This window comes from Neolamprologus multifasciatus, chromosome 1 (assembly GCF_963576455.1).
Source record: "Neolamprologus multifasciatus chromosome 1, fNeoMul1.2, whole genome shotgun sequence".
Lineage (NCBI taxonomy): Eukaryota > Metazoa > Chordata > Actinopteri > Cichliformes > Cichlidae > Neolamprologus > Neolamprologus multifasciatus.
In genome coordinates, this window is record NC_140439.1 from 1,252,147 (window position 1) to 1,272,150 (window position 20,004).

Genomic DNA, 20,004 nt, shown 5'->3' on the forward strand with positions numbered 1-20,004 from the left:
GTTTCACCAGTAATTAACTTTCAAAGATTACAAGTTATAGAGAACCATATAATATACAACACTTTGCACATTAGATGAGGTAAGATGCCACAATGCCGGTTTGTCATGAGAACAAATTCTAATCAATAACAGCCAATAAAAATCCCAACAGAACAAAATATACAGACCTATTTCCTGCTTCATATAAAGTTATATACACCGATCAGCCATAACATCATGATGTCATGCATGTGAAGTGAATAACACTGATTATCTCTTCATTCTGTTCCCTTCTGTTGGGGAGGACGTGACCTTTGTGTCCTCAAAGTTAATGTGTTAGAAAACTGGACAAGCTTAAGGAGTCAAAACGTTATCCCCACTTTTCTCACCAGTTAGGCATGCAAACCTGTTACACTACTGCAAAAGTGTTGCACAAAGTAATGGTGTGTTTACTGTGTTTGGTTTGACAGTGAATGTTGGTCTGTGCGTCTAAGCTTGTGCATTTAACCCAAGTAAAAACATGCAGTTCATAAAACCATTTCCAAAAGAACAAGAACACTGTTTAAGAGTGTAAATTAAAACATAATGCAGTAGAATATAATGTGACCAAAAGTGTGTGAGACTCTAAGAATGATAGTCTGGCCCTCGGGTTGAACTGTACTAAAGGGATTCTGTCATGGAAATCTCTGCATGGGCTCTAGAAATCACTGTCTATGTTTGCCCACAAATCTGCATCATGCATGTGTGAGCACTGCTGAAACACTGCTGTCGTCTCTGCGCCAAACTGTAAGCTGACTGGAGCAAAGTGGAAAACTGTTCTGTGGTCACACACTTTTTTATTATTTTGCGTTATCTGGACTGAAGAGGAGATGGACAGTTTATAATCAGTACAAGTTCAGCAGCCTTCATCTGTGATGATAATCAGGTGTGTTAGTGCCTGTGGAACTGGATCTGGAGAGGCAGCATCAATGCTAAAGGTACATACAGCCTTGTCTATGTCAGCAGGACAAAGACAAAAACTGCACACTGCAATTTTTACAACAGCATGGCGGGGTAACTGAGTTGCCTGCAGCCCAGACCGTTCACCAATACAAAATATTTGGAGCATTATGAAATGAAAGACACGGCAAAGAAGATCCAGACAAGAATCTGAAAAGAACGAGTCGACATTCGTCTCCCAAAAGCAGCCGGTATCCCTGATTTTCCCAGATGTTTACGGACTGTCATCAGTAGAAGGGATGCTACACGTTCGTAAACATGGCCCAGCTTCAGATGTGTTGCTGTCAACAAAATCAAAAGCACCTATTTTCTAACTGAAATGGTACATTTTCTCAATTGAAACATTTGATTTGCTGTCTGTGTTCTACTGTAAATAAAATCTTTGCATTCTGTTTCTATTTGTATTTTCCACAGCATGCCAGCTTTCTGCAGTTGTGATGGTGAACATATGTGCAATGCTGTCGTCTGGGTTGGTAGGCAGATTAGCCTTGTCAGGTCACCAGTAAAAGATCCATCATAAAATATGATATAAAAATATGCAGACATTTGGTTTAATAAAATAAGCAGCATCCAGAAGTCACAAGAGTATCAGAGTGCCTTCCTTTGCAAAAATAACCTGTGAGACGGGAGAACCCTGCAGTGTGGTCGGGAAATGTTACTCACTTTTAATTTGTCTTGTAAGATACACTGCACTCAATTTCTTCATGGAGCAGGACCGTCAGTCACTCCAGTTCAAACTGACCTCGACCTAACCTAACAGTTACCATGGAAACCACAGCCAAATCTAGAGGAAACTTTACAACAATGCTGCAAACTAACCAGCTCCATATCCTGCACTTATATAATCTGTCAACATTTGCAAAATAAAACAATAACTGAGATATGTCACAGTGTAAAAAATGAATCTGACAGTATGGATTAACCACTTATCTCTAAATGTTTCATTTAATGAGTTTATGTTTATTGTTTTATTTTTCTATCAGCTATAGTGTTTAAAATAAATGAATAGTACCTACGTGAGGGCCTGGGAGGGAGTATAACACCAGAACCATAAGAGCAAAGCAGCACCCTCGCTATGAGAGCATTCACAGCTACAGTACAGAGAGCCAGTAACAGCATCAGGTGACTCAAGTATTGATTTTGGGGGGGGGAAAGTGTGTGACAGGGTTTATGACTATATAAACCTTCTGATACCTCACTGTCACTTGTCATCAAACTCCACCGTCTGCTCACAATTTGAATTAGAGTTCAGATTCTTCTGATTGTGTGAAATACTGAAGCATATTGTTGACACAACTGCATCTAATTTTCTTCATATTCTCTAACGTTCTGCATTGTTTGTTTTGTAAGTGGATGGTTGTTATATGTAATAAGTCCAAATGTAAAACTAAGGTGGTGAACAGGTATTCGCTGTGCTGAACATGGAGACCACTCCCCCGAGTCTCTGCTCCTTACATGTTAAGCCTCGTCCTTTTGTTCTGACGAGCTTTCAGAGCCCTGCAGCTCCACCTGTGTGTGTGTGTGTGTGTGTGTGTGTCTACTTCCTGTTGGTTCACTGGGGGAGGACAATGAGACAATGAAAGCGCTTGTCGCTGCTAATAAAGAACATAATACCTCCTTTACTGAGCACGAACTGCTTGAGTGATTCAAACCCTGCTCTGGGACTGCGTGTTTTTCTTTCATTGAAAAGCTTTTTTGTTGTCGTTTTTGATGTGCAAATGTGTAGTTGCTCCACTGTATGGGGGTCGGGTTTGTCCAGTGTGGTTCTAATGTTGATACAAATATGTGCCTCCACTGTGCAAAAGACAGATGTGGCTGAAATGACTGCACGGTCTGTCATGACCAGGAAGGGGCAGCTTCTCTGACTGCAGAGGAAAACCTGATTGTAATGAAGTCGACAAGAAAGTGATGCTTTGGCTTCTGCTGGTTTGTCCACTTATTACAGTAACAGTGTTACTGAAGGCAAGATGATATTTATTTTGTAAATTATAAAGGATAAAAACACAGGGTGTGATTCAGAGCTTGTGTCAGGCAGTCGTGCTGTGACAGACGAGTTGCTAACATATGAGAGTGAAGTGTTCCTCAGCTTCAAAGACAGGCCAAAAATTCGGCTTGATTTTTAAAACTAATCTAGATGGCAGTGGACAAAAAGCTCAGCTTGATGGAGCAATGTCATCTTTCATATGCAGTAAATGGCATTTGCTTAACAGTTGAAGCTCAGTTATTTATTATTGTCCATAATTCTCTACGATGGACATTTTTGTCAGGTGATGTTTTGAGTTGGTGCTAAATTTCAGGACGTTTCTGCTGGTTCAAGTGTGCCGACAACACTGACTCAGTGAGAGCAGCTCAGGTACATCCAGGAGGTCAGTGACAGCAGCAAAGCAAGGCTGAGACAGCACGTAAGCAGCATCCATCCATTTACAGGTGTGTGTGTGTGTGTGTGTGTGTGTGTGTGTGTGTGTGTGTGTGTGTGTGTGTGCGTGTGTGTGTGTGTGTTCACATTCACATCTTTGGGCAGTTTAGGATCACCAATTATCTGAATCCTACCAACTACGTACCTCTGAAATGAGGGATGGAGAGAGAGCTCACACAGGTACGAGGCAAACACTTTCAGGTGTGAGGCAGTGGTGTTAGCCACCACGTTACTGTGTTGCCAAGGTGATGATTAAGAAACCATCGACAGAAAAAAACTAGTCTAACTCTTCTCCACAGAAATGGGTTCTGGTTTATCTCCATGTGCTAGTTCACTATGAGCATTGGTGTATCAAATCATGTGAAGGGGACGAATACGATGCTGTGGAAATTAATGAAACAACCGTTACAAATGTTGCAGCCGCTAAGCAGCAAGATAAATGAACACAAGGCTTCAGGCAGCTGGAGCTGATGTGCTGTTTAAGCAGGTTGAACACAACAGGGTTATTTATTAAATCCCACTCATGATCATGGAGTGAGACAAGGCAGCAAGGGAAATTCCATATCCTAACTTCCCTGTCACGTATTGATTATACACTGCTGTTTGCCAAGTGATCCATGGAAACATTTCTATGATAGACTGTCACAAAAACCGCAGCCAGGACTGAAACTCTGAGATGTGTGACTGAAACTTTACAAACCTGTATGTGAGGTAAACGTGCCCCTTCTTTCTTTCTGTCTACAGATAAGATGCTGCTCCCAGTCGGCCTGTTGATTGGTCTGCTGTGCCTGAGTCACATGGGCAGTGCGTGGGGTTTCGCCCGTCTGCTTGATGATGTAGAGCTGCGCTCAGCTTTCTCGGTCGCTCGCACCAGCAGCATGGAAGGTGGACCGAAGATGACGGTGACCTTTGACGCTGTTTACGTCAACATCGGTGGGGACTTTGATGCCAAGTCTGGTCTGTTCCGCTGTCGTATCCCTGGAGCCTACTACTTTTCCTTCACCGTGGGAAAGTTTCCACATAAGGACCTGTCTGTGATGCTGATGAAAAACAGGAATGAGGTGCAGGCCATTGTGTATGAAGAAAATGCAGGGGAGGAGAGGAAGGTACGCTTCAGAGCTTCAATCTTATTTATGTTTTTATGTACAGAAAGCTGCTAGCGGCCAAATCTTATAATCCAGTAGTGCTTTACATGTTCAGCAGGTATTACTGGTTAGGATTACTACACTCGGAGGATGAGACTGACCTAAACTTTTATTCCCTAGTCAAAGTGGGTAATAAACACCCCGGTATCTCTCTCTTGTCAGTGACTGAGCGGAAATGCACCAAGCCCTAATACACCTCTGCTTATTATAATAAAGTGACTGTTTTTTAACTTTGGAGCCTGCTTCAGGTTTTTATGGAAGTGAGCTCCAGCTCCACAGTTAGTACTTTGACTGGCCACAACACTAAATAATCTACCTTACATTGTGCTTATACACACAGCTGGCCCAGTAGGACACAGTTAAAGAAGCTCCGAGTGCAGAGCTGTCAGGCACTGGGACTTTGGGACTTTGCTTTGTGAAGTGAAATTCCTGACACTGAGAACTGTACTGAAGGTGTCCTGGGCTAAGATCCCCCAGCATGAATCTGTTGTGTTTTTTAGTGCTCAGTCAGAATCAAGAAGACTGGGTCAGGGTCTCTGGCTCTGTTTCATGTGCCTCAGCTGTCCTGAGGGCACGCTCTCCTACTGGGTGAAGCCATGCACACCTTCTGGTATATTCCAGTGGCATGCACATGAATGTCAGACCCGGAGGTTTCCCAGCAGATCATTGCATTTCATGCACATTTAAAAAATGCAAAAGCTTCTAATCTAATCAAGCTACCAGATTTCCCAAAATATGGAACTTCAATAACCTTTAAACAAGCTCTGGCACTTTATAGAGACATCTTATAATTGATTGAATCAATCTCTCTCGATGTGTATTTTTTCTCCCCATATTTACAGCGCTCTTTTATGATGTCAGAGGTTGTGGTAGCACTCACAGAGGGTGTGTTTGTGTGGGGATGGGAATGAGATCAGATCAGAGCAGATTATTCCGTCCAATGAAAGGCTGTGTGACAGGATCATGTGTTTGTTGTTGATGTGAAACAGGCCTCGGTATGACTACACCGGCATAACAGTCTGCGTCATTCCTCAGGTGCAGAGCCAGAGTGTCATGCTGCAGCTGGAGTTCGGGGACACTGTCTGGCTCCGTCTCCATGGCGACCCTCGCTACGCGCTGTACAGCAACACCGGACACTACACCACCTTCAATGGTTACCTTGTGTACCCTGATGTCTACGGCTACCAAACGCACCACCATCACCACCAGCAGCACGCCGACTCCGAGCAACCACTGCAAGACAACATCCCACTGCCGAGCGACAACCAGGCCACGGATCATGTCAGACCCGGAATGACGGATGAGGAGAAGGAGCCGCAAATGAAAGAGGAAGAAGAGGAGGAGGAGGACGAAGAGGATGACCAGAGATCTGCTTTCTCGGTGGGGCGCACCCAAAGCATTGTGGGCGTGAACCAACTGGGCATGCCGCAACACCAGCCGGTGAGCTTCGACACTGCGTTTGTTAACATAGGGGAAGACTTCAACGTGACAGAGGGAGTGTTCACCTGCCGCATTCCCGGGGCGTACTATTTCTCCTTCAACGTGGGCAAGATGCCACAGAAGACACTGTCCGTCAAACTGATGAAGAACCGCCTGGAAGTGCAAGCGATGATCTATGACGATAGCCAAGGTGAGAAAGCTCTGCAAAGCCAGAGTTTGATGCTGTCACTTAAACCAGGGGACACAGTCTGGCTCTACTCCCACCAGAGAGATGGATTTGGTGCCTACAGCAACCACGCCAAGTACATCACTTTTACCGGCTTCCTGGTATACCCAGATTTTCCTGCTTCCGCCACCACCAATACTGCCACCAGCCAATCATACGCAGACAAGAAACCCTAGCTGCAGTACCTTGACTAGGCACCGAACATTTCTGGAGGAATTCATACAAGATGGAAAAGTCTCAGATTTCACAGAAGGTACTGGGGAGCTGTACTCCAAATGAATGCTGCTTTGTGGCTGTCTTTCTGCTTCATATGAATTCCTTCACAAAGTCACACGACCCAGACTGAGTGCAGCGCTTACAACAAAATCAATGTTCAGCCAGTGGCTTCCCAGGATATGATGTTGGCAGATGTGAATATTTAACTCTTTAATGAAAGTTCAGTGGTTATCACCCACTCACTCCTGTGTTAGCTCATCAGTTGTGCTCATGTCTTTTATACAGCTCAAAAACAGAGTGGGATTCAGAAATGCTCTGTCATATACTGTTAATGATTATTATATGATTGGATGGATATTGGGACAAGATGGTGGACTGCTAAGGTGGAATGCTAGCAAGCTAACTTCTAATGTTAGCGAGCTGCATGTGCGGTCACAGATATCTGATAATTAATGCCAGCTGTTAGAAAGTCACTCACAAACACTGAATCCAAGGCGGTGCAATAAACACAGCAAGTTATTTTTTAGACAGCAGCAATGAAAATGCCCCAAAAGACAGTTTGACTTCTCGCTATAAAGACAAAGATAAAAAACGGAACCTAACTCTACACCTGCGTATTTCTGCTGCACTGAAACTGACTTGTTTCCATTGTCAGGCCCAAGTGGCTCATAGATTTGGCTTTGTTAGCTTCTTTTTTAGACGAGGCTGCTGCTCGTTGCCGCTTGATGACTTTAAGTTGTTGACAAATAAACACATATGTTACTTGCCAACTACATTGCTAGATTAAGTGATTAAATGAGGCGACTTTAGTTAAAGTGTTATATGATTATTTAATGTTGACAGTTGGCCGGTGCGTACCACAGTACATCGTCCTTGTAAAGTCTTTATATTTGATTGCATTTTGAACATAAGATCTTGCTCTGAAGAGAAACTTATAAGCATGTTTTGATAAATGTGCAGTAAACGTCCTGTGTAATGTACTGCATAATTATAAAGGAAGGGTTAAACTGCAAAACAATGTACTTACTTCCATTACATTGAGCAAAATGAAAATTCAAACTGCATGCACACTTCAGTCTGAGCTGTAGACATAAAGCTGTGGTAGATAATCACTGAATTTTTCATTTTTTTGAGCAAAATATTCCTCCAAGTGCATTTGTTACCCTCGTCCAAGGTGTTTCTGCTTGTAAAGTGTCTTTACTTTCTTTGTCTATAGAGGCATGTAAATTGATATGAAATTTGTGTGTTTTGTGTCAAAATTAGTCTTTTTTTTATAAAAGTTTGGTGTTTCTCGCCCAAATATCAGCCGCAGGAGGAGCAGAGCGCGACGGGAACAAACTGACGTAGCTGTAGAAATGTGCAGACTCCATATCCATCCGACTGTTGACCACATGCCACCTCTGAGCCTGCAGGGATCTGGACCTTAATTTGATTTCTAATTCTAGCGGCACTTAATTCATGTCTTCAGAACCACTGTGGGGAAAATGTAATTGCTTCTCCCGGCAGCTATAATATGCATGTCTGTTTAATTTCACGCCGCAGGGGAAATGATGATGCTGTTCAAGTTGTGATGAACCTTGACTTTATGAAATCACCTTCTCTGTTGGAATAGCAACATGTGAAATCATACTTCACTTTAATGAACATTTACATTTTTATTACAGTTAACTGGCTATAAATTCACAGGAATGAGGTTCTCATATAACCAACGATCTAAACCAGGGGTGTCCACCTCCAGGCCTCGAGGCCTGCAGGATTTAGATCTCACCCTGGGTCAGTACACCTGAATCACATGATTAGTTCGTTCCCAGGCCTCTGGAGAACTTCAGGACATGTTGAGGAGGTCATTTAGCCATTTGAATCAGCTGTGTTGGATCAAGGACACATCGAAAACATCCAGGACACCTGCCCTCGAGGCCTGGAGGTGGACACCCCTGATCTAAACACACCAGTGTATAAAAAATGCAAACTTGCTTCCTGAAGACTAAAATAACAAATCAACATTAGTTTCATTAATCAGTATTTTGGTGGTACTGACGGCATAAATGGCTGTGCAATTATAAAAGGTTGCCCAGTGTCGAACACACACTGAATTATTATCCCATTTTGCTTAACAGCTCACTCTCACAGCAAACGACTGAGTCTGTGCTTGTGTGCATTTAACCCAACACAGTTTCCTCAATAGAGGAAATAGAGACTGACTGGCATTCATCAGGTGGAGAGAAGTGTTGCTCCACCTGAGCAGTGGTGGTGTTCATGTACGTCTGCTGCAGGTACAGCTGCTTTTGTGTCCAACCAGACACTACAGTCCAATCACTTCCAAAATCCCTCTTTTATTATTTGGATAAGCAGAATCTTTCAAATCAAGCCAAATATTCTCTCTAAATTCAAGAAAACTTATTTTTTTGAATTGTTAGAGGAGTCAATAAATTAAACGTGAAAAAAAAGATAGAAAGGTTTTGTCCCCTAGCAACAAAATCTGTTATTAGTATCAAAAGTTAAAAAGGCCATTAACAAAACATTTCACATTAAATACCAGAGGCTTTGACTATGCTTTCTTTTAGCTTTTATCAGATCCCTCAAGATATAATTTTCCTCTTGTAAAGCTGTGGGTGGAGAAGTTCACACTTAAATAAGACATAAGCTATGATGTCCACATCATAACCAGCGAATCAGAGATCTCGGACAACTGCCGATGCTGAGCCACACAGAAAAATCTCAATTAATTAGCCCAGGAAACTTGTGTATAAACACTTCCTCTTGCTCCAGTGAAGTGCATTCAGACTGAAGCACCACAGCAGGGGTAATCATCGCGTGGGTAGCCACGCTTCAGTTGGCAGGCTGAATGGCAGTGAATGTTGCAGCCAATACACGTAACTCCTAAAATAATCCAAACAGCCACGCTATTAATAAACTAGATGCCCGTTAACCACGCTGCGGTCCTGCCAGTTTTACCGGCCCTTGGAGCGCCGCAATGGTGAAAGATTCATTGGAAGGAAACATAAACAGTGGGCTGGTGCAAAGTCATTTGGACTGATTAGGAAAAAATACAAGCTGCATTATAAGAAGCATGCAACCCTTCATGTATCCCTGAATTCTGACTATCCCTCATCTGGCAGTAATGTGATTAGTTGCTAATATTAAGAGCAGAAATTTCTAACCACACACACCGCGGCAAAGGAGGAGATGGAAATGAGAGTGTGCAGCAGCAGGAAGTTACATCAAATGGACCAAGGTGTGGAAAACTGGGCTTTAAAATGATGAAAACCTGAAGAGATAAACCTGAAAATGTTCCTAAACAACAGCGTTAGAGTAGTGGAAAGTAAAAAGAAAGGTCTTTGCTTCATTGTCACATCTTTTGGGCGCAGGAGAAATGATTTTGCACCAGCTGGTCTCCGGCTTCAGGTGGCTCCACACTCACAGTCTCACTAATCCACAATTTCCTGTCCTTTACGGGCTGCACTCACTTCTGAGAAATTCAGAAAAATATGCCTTTTTTTTTAACAGTATGAAATTACACTGTGAGCGTGGCTCATTGCAGATATATTCTGTCACAGTCTAACACTCAGTGAGGAGGAGTGCACACAGGTGGAACGCCTCAGTTCTGCTTTCAGAACCATGACCAGTCTGCAAAGGTGTCCAGAAATCCTGCAACAAACTCGTGTGATGCATGCATTTAAGTGAAATACATGAAAAAGATACTTTGTCTCGATTGCAGAGCAGCTTCACAGACCCACTCGATGCCTGCTGTGTACTTTTCTTGATTAGTGACTTATCTGTATAGTGACTGACGATATGTTGGATGTTTCGGGTCTGTGCTTCTCTGTTTCTGATAATCCCCAATGGAAGACTGTGTATTAGTAAATATGTGGCACAGACATGGGTCGAAATGTGCTCGCTTTCTGGAACAGCATCATTTTACTCGGCATGATTGAAACTGAAACTGTGACCCTGCTTATGGGGAAAGAGGGCTCAGTTTGACCCACAGCCTGTCTGCAGTAGTCTGCCTCACGTTGACTCTTTAAAGTGTTTCGAGTATTTCTTATTTGTAAAATGAATGCTTCAATGAAGATGTTTGACAAAATAAAAAACAAACAAAGGTTTGAGTGTCATTCTGACTGCGATGAAAGACATTCCAGCTTTATATTCAGTGCTGCAGCGCCACCTGCTGGCTAAATTTAGTGTTTGACATTTGAAAAGACTTCAGTGGTCACAGACAAAAAGTTTGTTTCATGATTGGCTTTCACTTTAGTCATAGTTTAAAACGTCTGGATTCAATTTTTCGGTTGTGTGTTTGGTCCCTTATTTCCCCTTATTCAGCACAGATTTGATGCTGGATGCCCTCGTGTCAGGAACACATCGGGAAAAAAAGGATGGTGCGTCATTTGTTAGAAATGAACATTTTCTACCTACCCAGGGCTGAATTTAAGAAAACTCTGAAAATCAAAGGGAAGGAAATGCAGCACGTTAGCTCATTTTGCCAAAAGAACAATTCTGAAACTCAAATAGTGTCAGTAGTTTGTATGGCCCCCATGTGGTTGCATGCATGCCTGACAATGTTGGGACATGCTCCTAATGAGACAACCGATGGAGTGATTCCTCCCAGACCGGAGCCAGGGCATTGCCGAGCTCCTCAACAGTGTTGGGTGGAGGAGTTGGACTGCCTGCATAACCTCTGCAGGGTCCAGTTATCTTGTCATGTGACCAGTAGTGACACTGAGCCCAATTAGATGCAAAACTAGTGAAAAAACACAGAAGTTGAGGTCAGCAACTGAGGTGCCAAAATTTTAGTTTTTTTCCTACTTTTTGTTTGAATTCCCCCAGGACGATATTCTGCTGCTCATGATTCCAACATGAATGTAAATTCTTTAAGCACTTATTTTGAAAAATTAAACAAAATAAGGCTTTGTGCATTATTGGGTTTACTTTTAAAAACATTTTCCCAGTTTATGGTGAAAGTGACAGGTCTGTACCCCTCTGTCAAACCCTTTCAGGTACTTTTTGCATCAACTGGAAGAAAAAAAGCCACAATATTCCAGATGTTTTACTAGTATCTTTATTTACATAAATATCAGGATTGTTGGGGGGTTGGACTCCCAGAATAACACAAAAACAAAACATGGTGATGAAGATGTGGAGGCTAAACAAGAGGACGTCACTTCTTCTCAGGGGCCTTTTCACCAGCCTCCAGCTTGGGTGCATCTTCTTTGGGATCTCGGTAGGCGGGGAACACCTCCCAGGGCGTGTTTAAATCAAACTTCCTAAACTCCTGCGCCAGCTCCACAGGCTCCGCCACCACACGTTTCAACTCATCGTCATAACGAACCTGCAGAGGGAGGCATGCTTCGGGTCAGATTCCTTCCCGTCTCTCACATTGCTGGAGTTGAATAAAGTGGACTCAAAGTAAACTCACCTCCACATATCCCGACAGAGGGAAGTCCTTCCTGAAGGGGTGACCCTCGAAGCCATAGTCTGTCAGGATCCGCCTCAGGTCGGGATGGTTGGCAAAGAAAACTCCAAACATGTCCCACACCTGTGGTAATACAGCTTTGCTCTCAGTTTGTCTGTAATGTTAGTATAAACCACTGCTGAGTTTCACAAGTGCAGCGGGCAACTCACCTCCCTCTCGTACCAGTTGGCGGCCATGTGGACGGGGACAGCGGAGTCAACCGGTGTTAACTCATCGGTGTAGGTCTTGACGCGGATACGGGAGTTGTAACGCAGCGACAGCAGGTTGTACACAATCTGTAGCACACAGTGAGTCAGAGTACTATAGTACACAATCAATGCATAAATTAGACTACCTAACGTCCCACCACAGCCCTTCTCTTGGACCGAGTCTGGACTTTGACATGATTCTTTTCAGCTCTTCTGTTACAGATCGGTTGGTTTGCTGTGATCCTGTTACATGACCTAATGTCACCAGGCTTTAGCTCTCAGAGAGATGGCCTCATATTTGACTTAGAACCCCCCTCAGTATGCAGAGCGATGCCCCTAAATGACTCAAGGTCCAAACAGGCCTTGGCCTTCCTGGTGCCGCCCCTGCAACCCAGCTCCAGATAAGTGGAAGAAAATGGTTCGCTGGATGAAAGTTAGAGCCTGAGCATTTAATATTAAACTGAAAAATTTTATTATATTATATTATATTATATTATATTATATTATATGTTTTTGGTGCTTTGGAAAACTGTACAAAATGACCAAAACACAATAAAAATGTTAAATAAATAAATAAATACAATTATTATTGAAAGTGGTGGTAGAAGTATTTTTAAAGGTTTATGGTAAAATGTCTTAATGCAGACAGGCTCTATGATGCACAGTCAGAAGGACTACTCCATTTGTTAAAGAAGTACAAACTAATTCAGGAACAAATGTTGATAAATCAGACGCTGCTGTGAAACGTCTTGAAGCACAGATTGGTGCAGACGCTCGGTTGATAAATGAGCCGCAACATTGCAGAAATCTCCAGGCTGTCATCAGGTTTATCATTGAACATGCTAACTGAGCCCTGCACACTTTGAGATGCAGTGTTTGGGTTTATTCCAGATTCCCGGAGCGTTGCCTGTTCTGACCTTGAGGTACATTTGTCTGTCTTGAATGCTTTCCACTTTTTTATAATTCTTCTTTCTTCTCATTGTAGAATAATGGACTGATGAGCACAAATAATTGCTTCTTTATCAGTGTTTATCTTTCCTCCTTGGCTGGCCGTGCTGATGATCAATTAACCCTTTAAGACCTACCATAGCACCAAATCCGCCAGAGCTTACTTTATATTTTTTACATGCTGTGGAGCCATTTTTGGGAGCATTTCAAGTTGCTATACATCAATACAACTGTTATAGCACCGATTGTAATAATATGTATGCATTAAGTCCATAGTAACTACATAATAGTTTATTTTAAAAAATTGCAATAAACTACAAAAAAATAGAAAATCATTTTTGTTTTTTTACATATATTTCTACTTAGAGAAATTTAAGAGGCTTATCCCTCAAAACTTTAAATACAAAAAAGTTGCTAAAAATAGTTTCCAACAACAGAAAATTTATTTTGAGTGTCTTCATAGTTTTATTTTTCAGATACACCAATTTTTATAAACTGCAGAAAAAACGAAAAACAATCCTACAATGCACATTTGCAAACAGCATGTGCATCAAAATAAACTATTTCCAGCAGTGCAATTTGAGTTCTAAGCATCCCAGAAACTATTCAGAAAAGTATAAAGTCAAACATGACTTTTAAAAACACCAGTATAGGCTTATAAGGCCTACAAGTAAAAAACTAAATTTTCCGCAAAAATGATGTCACTTCCGGTTACGGGCAGGTAATGGCGGACATGCGATAGTTCGCGCTGACGTCTATTTCAATGTAGGAAGTGTTACGAACAGCTGATTGGATCGGCAAAGCGTGTTTCTGGGATATTATGTTTTTGTTCCTGCAAGCGCTTTTTATGCAATTTTTGCAAAGCTATACGTGGAAGAAAACCATGACCGAGAACAAGCTGATGGCATGAGATGTAAGTACAACTCCTCTGGTTTCATATGCAAAAAACATTATTGTGCTAGCTTACGTGGTTGCAGTTCTACGGGGATTTAAAAATAGTTATGCAAAACAGAGCGTGCCCGCGCCGACCGGCTTTAAAGGGTTAATCAAATGCATTGATTACCAGCACCAGGCTCTACTTTCCCTCATAATTCCTATCAAAGCATTAATTGTAGACTTGGTCTTTCACACACTGCTTCCAAATTTTGGCTACATTTTTGTTAAACAAATAATGACACCATGTAACATGTTATATGTTGTCGTTCACCTGCACTGAGAGTTCTACTTTCTTGTTACCATGGCTACACAGGAATGCACCTGCAGATAGGATGCTTAAATCCTTGCCTCTCTTAGCTATAACCTCAGGCAGCTCACAGCTCAGTCAGTTCCAGTTTATCTCTGTACCTCAAAACGGTTCTGTCGTGTCGGGATGTCAACAGCTGTCAGGTCAGTCATGTTCCTGAACTGAGCATTGGTGTGGTCCCTCAGGAAGGTCAGCACAGGGATGACTCCATCAGGATGGATCATCACCTCCAGCTCGTTGTAGCAGGTCACCTACACACATGAACACAGTCTTTTAGGCCCTGCTGCAGGTTTCTGAATCTAAACATGCATTCATCCATTCTCTTCCTTATTCAACTCAGAGTAAATCCAAACATAATAAGTCTAATTACAGTTTTAAAATATTTAATCAGGTCTTGATTAGTAACATATTGATGGCTTTTCACAGTAACTGTGAAAAACCAATGTGCTGTCTCGGTCAGCAGCAGGATTTGCAACAGAAGAGTGTACGTGCTCCCACTGTGATGTGAATATGAACTGACCTGGACCTGCTGAATATATTTGGGCATCATCTCTGCCACATACTCCCCAAACGCTGCCAGCTGGTTGTGAGCGACAGCATCCTTGGGCCTGACGGTGGCTGCAAAGAGCAGAGGAGACGACACCGTAAATTCACCACGACAGACGCTTCAGGCTGTTTGATATAACGATATACATCGGATGACGATATAAAAACATCTATCGTTTCATTTTACGATATCGTTTGTATCGTTTTGATGGTCACTGTAGTGGCTATATGCATTTCTTACAGTTCTCTCTTTCTCTTATATTTAATATAACCACACTACGGACGGAAAAGCGCCTGTTTTTATGCATTGTCGTTAGCAACAACAACGGTAAAACCTTGTTTATTTTCCACAGATCCTATTGAGACTTTTAAAAATAAACTGAATCACGTGAAAGAGGATGCAGAGTGTTTACGGATGAGAAGCAAAAAAGAGCTGTCAGGTGCTAAAAAATAAACCTTAAACTCAAACGTTAGAACAGGCTTTTGTGCCAGCTGGCTGCCGGCGGAGCTCACGGGCACATCACTGCAACCCCCCCTGGCTTCTGCTCCGCGTCTGCTGAGTGACCCCTCATCTGGGACTCTCCTCAGCTATTTCTAGAATAGTGGTGCGGCTGCCCCTCTGTTGGTCTTCCTTGGTCTCTTGTGTTCTGAGGGCCTCTGGATGTCCTGAGTTTTGATCTCCTCCATACCTGCTTCATGCCCTGGAGGACGGGACTGTGACCCCCCACACCCTCTAGCAGGTCATTACATGAAGGAACCTTTTAAAAACAAGCGCGCTCATGCTCACAGGTGTACACACGGGTGCTCACACACACAAACTACACCCTTTTTGGCTCCTTCCTCAAAGTACACTGTGTGCTGTCGATCTTACGTGCTGCACAATAATGTTTAACACTTAGTATTTACTGTTATATTCCCATATATCATCGTGATGTTGTTTATTATGTTGCTCTCGTTTTCTTCTGCTTGTTTTCTTTCTCAACAGGTGATCCAGGTGATTGATATATGTATTTTTTTTGTCTGCTTATTTAGTTGGTTTTTGTTTTTTTGCCCTTTATCCCCGTCCCTCTTCTCTTTTTTTCCCCTCTTCCTTTCTCCCTTTTCTTTTCCTCATTCAAGTCTGTCCCATATCTAGCAAGTGAAAATAAAAAATAAATAAAATAAACAATAAAAGGTGAATCAAATAGACCATTACAGCAAGGCTGGGATGGTCAATTTGGTAAAGTAAATCCATTGGACATCTTTCTTCGCCTTTAGACAATAATTCTGATGGCAAAAGAGCCAAACGGGACAGGCAAAAAAAAAAAAAAAGAAAGAAAAAAAGAAGAACAGGCTTTTCCCGGCAGCACACCGTGTAATACATACAAAGAAAACGGCGGCCGTTACAACTTATGTCTAAAAATGTATAGTTTCATTTTTAGACATAAGACTCCAGGTACACGACGCGCAGCTGGAAACACTTCACGCAAGTCGAGCTGCCCGAGATTCACAGAATTTTCAGAAAATGTTACATTTTTGTGATTTATATCTTTATCGGGACGATAGATGTCTCATATTGGAATATGAGATTTTGGTCATATCGCACAGCCCTAACAGATGCAAAAATGCTTTTGTTTTTCTAATACAACCGATTGTCTCGCTGATGTTCTGAGGACTCTCCTGAGCATTAAGGAAACACGGATTCAGATTTTTCCCGGTTCCAATCTGATTACAAGACCTGGGTTTAAAGTTCTGCCAACACCAATCGCTGATACAATACCAGTGTTGAAATAATAAAGTCACTGTGAGGGACAATTTGGGAATCAGTGCTAATAACTTCAGGGTCAATGATGGTACAGCTGGGCCATATCATACCATTCACAGTAATACCGGCCTAATGTTGGGCAACAATAAGAAAATGAAATATTGCGGTAGAATATGGGTAAAACGCGCATGCGCAGTGCCTTTGTTTTCATACGCACATGGCGGAAAAAGCACGGCGGCGACGGAGAATAAGAAGAGCGAAAGCGGATTGTTGAATGAAACGGATGAACCAGAACTGGTTTGTAAAAATGCTGCAGCTTCAGTGGTGTGGAACTGGTTTGGCTTTCGTACGTCAGATACACACCAAAGCACTATTTTTGGTAGCGCATGCTAGCGGGCCGTCGTTATTACTGTGTTGTTTGGAAAATACGGCACACTTAAAATCAATCCTTTGATTTTTCTGAAAATCGACAGAGCCCCTTATAATCCCGTGTGCCTTATGTATGAACTCTGGTTGTGTTTACTGACCTCGAAACGATTTTATGTCGTACACGGCGCTTGAAAATCTGTCAAATGTTTTAGTGCGACTTTGCTAAGCTACGAAGCCGCACCGCTTGATGGATTGTCGGAGCATTAAGGCAATCGTAGGCAGGAGCCTCGCGGAGTGATACGTACTGTGCTTCAACATAATATTACCGGATTGTGTGTGTATAACCTCTTTTTAAGTTTTGTGGATATTATACATGGTTATGCTGAGGATATGTCGGCCAGTTTCCACTGGAAATGCCTTTTGGTTAAACTGTCAGCAAGGAATTTGCATTTGCACTGTTACATTTTTATATAACTTTAATGCACATAAAAAACAGCTGCTTATTTAAGTGAAAATACATTGATGGGGTTTTTTGCACTAATAAAGTTGTGGAGTTGTAAAGCATTTTGTCTCGTGTCAATTATATCGTCAGTTATATCGTTATCGTAAATTTTCAAATGCATATCGTCATAAATATTTTTGGTCATATCGCCCTGCTCTAAATGACGGTGCTTCTAACTTTACTAAATAAAATCAAGCAAATAAAATATTTTGAATACAAAATAAAGATTTCATCAACAAAAACTTTTTAGTGAAAAGCTGAACATCTGAACCATTTCAGAATGTCTCTCTGCTTACTGACTGCAGCACACGAGCTCCAAAGGTTCAGCCAATCCTCAGAAACCCTGTTACCCCAGTTCGACCTGACAATGACCCACAGAGCTTCTTGTGATGTCAGGAGCATGGGCCTTTCTCAACCTGTAGATGCCGCCCAAGGTTACTGAAAAAATTCATGTCAGTAGGTCAGCACTTGTTCCTGCACGTTTCCTCTGAGGTCTGGACTCATGGATTCATTCTACTTTTCATTAGTCATCAGGGTGTCGAACTTCAGACGAGGTACTATCCCAACTATCTTTTTTAAAAGCTTTGACAAGTTGGCAGTTAATGTTGTCACTGGGCCTGTATTGTATAAGTAAACTGTGTGATGTGAAGGAACACTGTATACTCTATACTGCAATGATGTGTCCATAGGCTTTAAATATTCAGGAGCAGCCAAAACTAAGTCTTACTCAATATTGTGATGACTGTGTGACAAATATTTTATGCAAATAGACGATTTTGTCATTTTCATGCTGATGCAGTAGTGCAGTAGTAGTGTAGGTAGTGTTTCCCACCCCTGTCATATTCACATGGTAGCTACTGGATATTCATAGTTATAAATATGTGTGTGTGTGTGTGTGTGTATTCTTATGTTCTGGGACTAAATGTTGTTTCATTCAATTGTTTTCTTCCAATTATCATTTTTAAAAAACAAAACTGAAGCACAATGACTTTATGAACAAATGTAAATAAAAGTCCATGTATAGCCTTAACATAACAAAGAATATAAAATGTCAAGGCCAATCATGCCCCTCATTAGCAAATTGTAAAGATAAAGGAAACATTGTGAGTCATTACTGGGACTCCCCTCCCTAAGGAGGATTCAACACAGATGTTTCAGCCCAAAGATCAGACTAGGCACACTAATCCAGCAGCTGTGCTACATACACGTGGTGTCGCCTCTTTGTTGCCAACTATGTGCACCAGAGAGTTTTTTTTCTCATTCATCTGACACGGGCACAAAGTCAAGAAAGTCTTTTACTGTTGGGAAAACACTAAATTTTCATTTGATGTATGTAGTGCTTTATCTGATAGGTCGAGCTTTGTGTGTCTGTCAGCAGACAAAATAACATCACAACAGTCACAAACACAGCAGCTTTCACTGTGTACCCCACTCCATGTGCTGTTACATATATTTGGACCGTCTGGATATTTTTAAAGCATCTGTGAGTGTTTTAAAAAAGTCTGATGGTTTTAGTTGTTGCTGTGTAATGTTAGTACCGGGGACAAAAACAACCCGTCACTGCAACCATGTCCGTAGGTACAAACTATGATTTGCTGCTCCATACTCCCACAGTAACGTCCTGTTAACTAGTTGAGTTAAAACAAATTCTAATGCCATTCTAACTCTGGGGTTCTTATATATTTGACAGCTATTAGTCCTAATGTCAAACAGCTCGGTGGTTCAGCGGCACTACCCTGCACGACGAGTTAATGTGTACTCACGTCTGGTCTCGGTGCTGGAGCCCTGCAGTCTGGTTTGCTGCTGCAGGAGACACGAAGTCCTCGCAACTGAGGAGGGACAGACAGAAAGGATCAATCACAGAGGTACTGACGAGTGAATCCGCACTGCTACACAAGAGCTGGCTAAAGGTAGCATTAGCTAGCTCGAAGGTCAAACACAAAGCATTTGACAGCTAAAGACGACACTGTATTGGTAGCACGCAAACGGACGCAGGCTAAAACGAATCACTGCGATTTACAGCCTGTATAGGGATTTATAGTTAACGTACTGTTAAAACTCCTTCCAAGACCTCCGCGGACAAACCGTACCAACGACGCCGCCATGTTGGCTCTCTCAAGTTTCCTCTTCGGGCCGAGAGCTGACTATCAGCGGCCAGTCGCCCCCTCGTGGACGGGAAGACAAATGTCACTCAATGTGCCCTGGAAAATGCACTGAAACGGAAATATTCAAACATCACATTTTAACCCTCTGGATTCCATCAAAATCACTACCCTCTCAGCTTGTTTGTGGCCAAAAATGGCCACCCCTTGTTTACGTTTACAAAATGCTATAAAATTCATATATATTAAGAAAAATTCCCACTTTTTTTTACATGATTTTTTAGATTAGTACCAGTGCTGTTCATGAAAATCAAAATTTCATTCAAATTCATAATTTTAACCCTTTAAATACCAGTTAGATCACATAATCCTAGGAACTCATAAATGGAAAAAATCACAAAACCCCAATTTTTTTCCAAATAAAACATGCCATCTGATTTACTTTCTAACCATGATGGAGGTTAGATGTAT

At 42.0% G+C, this 20,004-nt stretch overlaps 2 protein-coding genes across 2 annotated transcripts in view; one reads left to right on the top strand and one right to left on the bottom strand.

Annotated features, from left to right (window-relative positions):
* Positions 1-10,521, top strand: part of c1qtnf4 (C1q and TNF related 4) — a 52,783-nt gene extending 42,262 nt beyond the window's left edge. The window contains exons 2-3 of the mRNA XM_085140426.1: positions 4,139-4,500; positions 5,575-10,521. Coding sequence (XP_084996552.1) covers positions 4,139-4,500; positions 5,575-6,381 — 1,169 coding nt within the window. The 3' untranslated portion in view covers positions 6,382-10,521. The remainder of the gene's footprint in view (positions 1-4,138; positions 4,501-5,574) is intronic.
* Positions 10,522-11,463: 942 nt separating this feature from the next.
* On the bottom strand, positions 11,464-19,615 carry ndufs3 (NADH:ubiquinone oxidoreductase core subunit S3). The gene is made up of 7 exons (XM_085140658.1): positions 19,482-19,615; positions 19,195-19,260; positions 14,791-14,888; positions 14,372-14,521; positions 12,041-12,166; positions 11,835-11,954; positions 11,464-11,747 (listed from the first exon to the last, which is right to left on the bottom strand). Exons 1-7 carry the CDS (start codon positions 19,534-19,536, stop codon positions 11,577-11,579), a joined length of 786 nt encoding a protein of 261 aa, XP_084996784.1. The 5' UTR covers positions 19,537-19,615; the 3' UTR covers positions 11,464-11,576.
* Between the last annotated feature and the right edge of the window lie 389 nt (positions 19,616-20,004).

What these genes read in the sequence shown, in the direction of transcription:
- ndufs3 (XM_085140658.1), bottom strand. Translation starts at nt 19,536, where the DNA reads ATGGCGGCGTCGTTGGTACGGTTTGTCCGCGGAGGTCTTGGAAGGAGT. An exon ending in AATATATTCAGCAGGTCCAG is followed by an intron (nt 14,522 to 14,790) that starts GTCAGTTCATAT and finishes TCATGTGTGTAG; the next exon opens with GTGACCTGCTACAACGAGCT. An exon ending in CTCTGTCGGGATATGTGGAG is followed by an intron (nt 11,748 to 11,834) that starts GTGAGTTTACTT and finishes CTCCCTCTGCAG; the next exon opens with GTTCGTTATGACGATGAGTT.